At 40.9% G+C, this 7,500-nt stretch overlaps 1 protein-coding gene across 3 annotated transcripts in view; it reads right to left on the bottom strand.

Moving 5' to 3' along the window:
* The window catches only part of LOC143021058 (matrix metalloproteinase-17-like), a 52,981-nt gene that overhangs the window by 14,119 nt on the left and 31,362 nt on the right, over positions 1-7,500 (bottom strand). For all 3 annotated transcript variants that reach the window (XM_076178272.1, XM_076178271.1, XM_076178273.1), the window contains 4 exons: positions 5,474-5,626; positions 3,773-3,891; positions 939-1,103; positions 206-336 (listed from right to left, as the gene is read on the bottom strand). In XM_076178272.1, the coding sequence (XP_076034387.1) occupies positions 206-336; positions 939-1,103; positions 3,773-3,891; positions 5,474-5,626 (568 nt within the window). The remainder of the gene's footprint in view (positions 1-205; positions 337-938; positions 1,104-3,772; positions 3,892-5,473; positions 5,627-7,500) is intronic.

Raw genomic sequence — 7,500 nt, 5'->3', positions numbered from 1 at the left:
CTCAAACGAACTCAAGTTCTACTCCCAAACTACAGTACCAGCAAGGAAAATATTCCTCATGTGAGAGGACATAGGCGCGCACGGCGTGGACAGGCCTACTGTGCGCCGCCACAATGTACTCTAAAATGAATACGTCCTGGACGCGAAGAGGGAGGTTATTCATGTGCACACGTTTTGTTTAAGTACAAGGAAGAAGGTGACGCACCTGAGTGTTCATCCTGGGGGCGGATCGCCCAACCTTCGTGATCGTCGAAGTGGACATCGCCTCCGTAGTGACCGAACTCGTACGGGTAGTAGGCGTGGGCAAGAATCCCGCCGGTGCCGTCGAAGGGGTATCTGTAGGAGTACAAGGAAGAGGACCTTTTCACCACAAGTGCTAAAGGAAGACTTATCTTCTTTCTTTCCAGGTCAGCATCCTCATAAAATAAAAACAATTGCTGTCAAATATGACCCAAGGGACAGAGCTCAGTGCGAGCGCACTCTCCCATATATATATATATATATATATATATATATATATGTACATATACATATATATATATGTACATATATATATGTGTGTGTGTGTGTGTGTGTGTGTGTGTGTGTGTGTATTTACCTAGTTGTATTTTACGGGAAGGGGAGCTATGCTCGTGTGTCCCGTCTTCATATCTCATCATATCTAAACTATTTTTAAATTCATGTATTGTTTTTGCACACACCACTTTCTCATCTAACTTGTTCCAAATGTCTATTACTCTGTGAGGAAAGCTGTTCTTTTTCATATCTCTTCTATAGCTGTCTGTCTTGATTTTCTTTCCGTGTCCTCTTGTATTTCTATCATCCCATTTTATTAAATCCACTCTATCAATAATTTCTATGTGTGTGTGTGTGTGTGTGTGTGTGTGTGTGAATTCTCTTCTCACCCATACAACATCAACAACCAACCAACAACTGACCCGTCGTAGTGATCGTAATTTGCAAAGAAGATGACGATGTCTGCATCGGGCGTCTCGGATTCTATGAACTTGAGGTTGGAGTAGACGCTCCACACGTCGAAGGCCTTGCGCAGTTCGACCATCGTTTTCTCCTTCGAGTAGAGCTTCGGCGACCAGTTGGCCAAGCTGATCACAAGGAGGAAGGAAAGAAGGAAGGCATTATTAATAAACACTAAGTCCTCAGTTCATACAGGCTATTGTCACGCACTCGAATACAGTGATATGTGTACTGTGTGTGTGTATGTGTGATGGTAATTGTGTATGTATACGTGTGTGTGATTCACCACAACGGTCTTGGATCACGTGTTGGACTCGTGATTGACAACTATTACCCTTTACATATTATTTTTGTATTTCATAAGAATCGTAATATTATGACATTATTTTTTATCGTAACCCTTTCCTCTTTCGAACAAAGTAATAATAGAATTTTCATTCACGTCCATCTTGGCTGCATGCGGGCAAGACAGGCATATGAGGATGAGGCTCGTAGCTTGAGACCACTGATGCATACATCACAGTTGGCAGAGCAAATTCGATTTACGCGGCGCACCCCTCCTCCCCCCCTCAAAAAAAAAAAAAAAAAAAAAAAGCCTCATCGTGCAAAAATTTCCCGAAGATTAAGACATAGGTGTAGTGGGAGAAGGGCTGTTTTCGTAGTAATAAATTCCTAAACTGAGTGAAATATTTCGTATCGTTCACAATGTGTGCTGTGGAAGTATTCTGTATTCTATTGATTTATTATTATTATTATTATTATTATTATTATTAGTAGTAGTAGTAGTAGTAGTAGTAGTAGTAGTATTGTTATCATTATTATTGTTATTATCATTATTATTTTTATTATTATTATTATTATTATTAGTATTATTATTATTATTATCATTGTTGTTGTTATAATTATTTTATTATTAATATTTGCATTTGTATTTCTATTTTTACATGTACTCTAGTTAAACGTGTATGAATTGGGTTCCCTAATACTTAATTATTTTTCTCCCTAGATCATGAGTCTCGGAAAAGTTGCGTGGGCGTACGCGTGGGCGTGGAGGGAGTGGGAGTGAGTGAGGGAGAGAGGGAGAGAGGGGTTCTTGTGGATGTTAACAAAGCCCCAAAAGCGAATGGACGATGAGCACCCGGGGCTTGGCTCATTACCACAAGCCACACCCACCCCTTATCTTCTTCCTCATTATTTTCATTCTCCTTCTCCTTCTTCCTCTCGGAATTAGTTTATCATTATAATTTTATGCCTTCCAATACGGTAAACGGCCAACGATGTTTGTAGTCACCGGGAACTTGCGTTTTCGTTCGATTTAAATGCAGTCAGAGGGAACTGATTCAAACTCGCGCACGTCTCTGCAACAAGGATGCGTGAGTTCTTGATTTACCGGTCTTCTTCTGTTGCAAATCTATTGCAGGTGTGTCTCTTCTCTCCTTACTGCACGGGTTTTCGTGTTGCCTGATCGAGATTACATTTACTAGAGACGAGGGATGTCACCGCGCGCGGGACCTCGGAACGGCGCGTCGAGCAGTCGAAGAGCCGCGGCAGCTGCCGGGCCAAAAACTCGCGGTCTCATGAGTCACGGACACCTCCCTCGTGTGTGTGTGTGTGTGTGTGTGTGTCTCTCTCTCTCTCTCTCTCTCTCTCTCTCTCTCTCTCTCTCTCTCTCTCTCTCTCTCTCTCTCTCTCTCTCTGTGTATGTGTGTACATGTCTGTATGTATGTATGCAATAAAAACGCTAGAAACATGTATTCTCAAATGCTAGCACTGAAGATGTAAATATACACAAGCGCTCTGCTTCGTTAGTTTATAATTGCTGGTGGTTACTCCCGCATATATATATATATATATATATATATATATATATATATATATATATATATATATATATATATATATTAAGACCATGTGATTTCTATATTCCATTGTGACCGCTGAGGACGAGTCCAGGTCAGGACTTGAAACTTTAGGAATAAATTACCTACTTCTGGGTCTGGTGTTTTCTACGTTTCCATCATTACGGTTCCCGGACTCCAGCTTTTTTTTCGTACACACACACACACACACACACACACACACACACACACACACACACACACACACACACACACACACACACACACACACGGCGCTGTGGTTAGAGCTCTGGCCTGCCACTACGGAGGTCCGGGTTCGACCCTCGCCCGGGGCTGAAATAATATCAGTATCGCAGCGCTGAGGGGTGTTACTCCAACTCTCGTGGGCGGGGAGTTGGGGTGTGTGTGTGTGTGCAAGGTCATAGCATTACCCATAGATCGGACCTACGAGCTCTGAGCTCTCTTCCAGGAGGGAAATAGCTGTCGATCACGAGTCCAACACGTGATCCAAAGACCAAGTGAATACATATATATACATACATATATATACATATATATACATATATATACATATATATACATATATACATATATATATATGTATACACATATATATATGTATGTATGTATGAACATTGTTGGGTTTTGCATTCTTTGCGAAGGCAACCTCCAGTCCCCAGTACTGCAATGCTAATACTCAACAGTTGGGATAAAGGAAGCCTGGAAACGCTCTCCTTACTGCCCTTGTTCAAAATAACACCATCCCCGTTACTACTCCTTTCTGCTTCATTCCAACTATTATAGCTCTTAAAATACATGTTCGTGTGTGTGTGCGCGTGTGTGTGTGTGTGCACGTGTTTGTGTGTGTGTGCCTGTGTGTGTGTGCGTATGTTTGTGGATTCTGGTTATAAAGTAAGAAAAATGTCCTAAAAACGTACTAGTATGAGAGACGTCTCTTCTTCCAACCCTCGGAGCCGAGGATGTACCTCTTGGTCCTGCCTCCAAGGCCAGATGCGGGGTCCTTATCCGGACGACCGCATCGGGGCGTCGTCATCAGCTGAAACCAAAACACAATATTTAACAAGTGCACGACCGTGTCTTAGGCACCCCTATATATAGATAGAATTAAGTACGAAGAGTCCACCGATAGACAAACGCCTCTCCCAATAACTTCCGTGAATCGCGCAACTGTGCCAAACATAACCACGTTACTCCTCATATTTTCTCCTGTCTCTCCTTCTCTCTGGTCTTCCTCTTCTATGATTGTCATTTTACGATATCCAGTCAGCGGTATGCTTGCTTCATATTCCATCTACCTCTCTGGCTTCTTGTTTTTCCTGAATCCACTTCCGCAACTTTATCGTCTCCACAGAATCTCATTCCTGGTCTGGTCTCTTACGCTCTTTTTGTCTTTCAGTGTTATTACCAGCACGAATCTCTCCATTTTTTCTGTGATTTCCTTAACTGTCTACATCGCGTTTTTCAATTTCCAAATATCACATTCGAAAGTCATAGCTGGTGTGGTGAACAGATTCCCCCCACATGTGCGTCCACGCAACATTTTGGCTTATAGTATCGTCGCTGCAGAAATGGGGTGGGCAAGGAATTTATATGTTGTGTAGAAACAACTGGCCTTCGGCCTTATATTACTATTGTGTAGATTAAGTCCATATTACGCCTGTACTACAGGCATTTGTATCCCTGTGAAAGCACAACCTTGGCCCTGCCGAGCCATGTTGTGGTGAACCGAGTCCCCCAAATGTGCGTCCACGCGACATTTTGGCTTATAGTATCGTCGCTGCAGAAATGGGGTTTACAAGGAATTTATATGTTGTGTAGAAACAGCTGGCCTTCGGAATTATATTACTATTGTGTAGATTAAGTCCATATTACGCCTGTACTACCGGTATTTGTATCCTCATGAAAACACAACCTTGGCCCTGCCGAGCCATGTTTCGGCGAGGATGTGTCCTTAGCTACCTTTCGGTACGTCGGCTGTGTATATAAGGAGCCAGGTTTTGGTCTCCAAAGTTCAGTTCTCTTCAGCACTTGTAACTCAGCGGAGCGCGACCCAAGGCCCACGTGGTCAATTTTGCGGTCGGGTCGCCTCGGAGCCTGGCTGCCGACCCAGCCTAGGTCGGCACTCGCACTAACCAGAATAAAGCCAACAAACTTGAGCTTCATTCACTTCCTCGGTACCATAGTTCAAAGTAAAGTTCACGTAGAAACGGAACGTCAGGCAAAAGTGGAATCACAATGCAAATGCGCAGAGCCCAAGATGCTGTGCCACGTTCTACCGAACACCTTGTTCGTAGTTCATTCCGTCTTCATAGAAGAACATACTCATGGAGGAGATTACCAGAGACCGTAAGGCCTACACTAGGCAGTTCCATGTCCCTTACCACCTGTCATCCCTATCCATAAAGCTATCCAGTCTTCTCTAAAAAACAACCGATTGTTTCAGCGCTCGCTACATGGTTACTAAGTCTATTCCATTGGTTAACCACTCTGTTGATAACGAAATGGCCGTGAAAAAACATAGGAAAAGGAGGAGAAAAATACCTCTTATTTTACCATTGATTACGAAAGGGCCACAGTAATGATAACATGAAAAAAGAACGAAATTGAGTCAGACTAACCTCGAGGGTACTGTTGTCGATGACGCCGGTCTCGGGTATCCCGCCGAACTTCTGCATCTCTTTGACGGCTTCTGTGAAAGCCTCTGGCGTGTACAAGAACTCAGTTTCATTATCGGGTTTGATCATGTAGCCGAAATTCTGCATGAATTTGATCTGAAATAGAAAGGGAAAGTTGAAATGCAAGTTGCCTCGTGCACAGGTACTGGTGTGATCTTGGTCGTTAACGTTGTGTTTACAACAGTGAAAAGAGTCACCTCGAGTCACACTGAATGGAAACCCGCACACACACACACACACACACACACACACACACACACACACACACACACACACACACACACACACACACACACACACTTTTCAAGATAACACTCCATGCTCGTCATGCATAATACAGGGGTGCCGGAATAGGTTTTAAAGTAACACACTTATATATATATATATATATATATATATATATATATATATATATATATATATATATATATTCATTGTATATATGGGCAGGAGATTTTCTCTCAAGCATGTATGGTTAAACTTAATGGCAAGATTATTATTGCAGAGTTTTTTATCTGCCTTTTCTCTTTCTCTGAGAATCTTTTTCCCTTCCACGGGAAGTTGTCTTATAATGTCACCATATGACATTGTTTTGTCAGTTACTTTGGGCATGGCTTTACCAAGTTTTTCACTTTGGTAAAGCCATGCCCAAAGTAACTGACAAAACAATGTCATATGGTGACATTATAGGACAACTTCCCGTGGAAGGGAAAAAGATTCTCAGAGAAAGAGAAAAGGCAGATAAAAAACTCTGCAATAATAATCTTGCCATTAAGTTTAACCATATATATATATATATATATAAATATATATATATATATGTGTATATATATATATATATATATATAATATATATACATATGTGCATATTTATATATATATATATGTGAACAAATCTTAAAAACGCGTGGTTCACAAAATCTGTAATAAAACCACTTGGAAAATAAATTAAAGGTAACCGTACGTTTTCGTCTATTTAAGACATTTTCAAGACATATATATATATATATATATATATATATATATATATATATATATATTTATATATATATATATATATATATATATATATATATATATCCATATTATCACACCCATTTTCAAATCCAGTAACTTCCGAGGAGTCCAGTCAGCTGAGGTCCTCTTGGCGTGAGCTCGTTAACTTTTATCACACGCAACTCCCTTTATGACCTTTTCGTGTGATCACCTGAACAACACACCCTTCCTTTCCTAAACCTTTGTTATTATTTCTTATTATCTTTATTATTGTTCTTTATTGTTCCTTATCATTATCGTTGTTCTTTCTATCTATATACTTACCTGACACGAAAATCTTGACAAATGTGTTCTCCTGTAATATTGTATTTTTCTTTTCAGCCTCTGCTACAGATAACCACTACATGCACCTTACTCAGTCACCCACCATTTAGGCCTCTGCCAGCATTTTTTTTTAGAATGGTTGTAGCAATTTAGCCAAATACATTTTTCTTTTCCCTGATCTCTCCCTCGGCTATGTCATCATCTCCGGCTCCTTTCCCTTATTCCAACATCACCACTGCTTTCATCAATGATTTCTAATTTCTTCCTCCCCTATTTCTTCTATTACCTTCCCCTTCTTTTCATCTTTATTTTACTTCCTCCACCATACCCCTTTCTGTTACTTCAGCTCTTTTCTCTTCAATCCTACTGATGATCAAGTTCCTGGCCTTTTTACCACGGCGTGTGCCATTATTCCGAAAGTGTTGATCTAGAATCTACTGAAGGGTTAAGACCATCAAGGTTCTAGATTGTCTTAACCCTATAATACGGTGACGATCCTCCATCCCATCACGTGACTAAAAGCTCTTGGTGTCATTATTCCGAAAGTGTTGATCTAGAATGTATTGGAGGGTTAAGACCATTAAGGTGCTAGATTGTCTTAACCCTATAATACGGTGACGATCCCCCATCCCATCACGTGACTAAAAGCT

Source organism: Oratosquilla oratoria, chromosome 41 (assembly GCF_046742065.1).
Source record: "Oratosquilla oratoria isolate Oo_2021 chromosome 41, ASM4674206v1, whole genome shotgun sequence".
NCBI classification, from domain to species: Eukaryota; Metazoa; Arthropoda; class Malacostraca; order Stomatopoda; family Squillidae; genus Oratosquilla; species Oratosquilla oratoria.
This window is presented reverse-complemented; position numbering and strand designations above follow the sequence as displayed.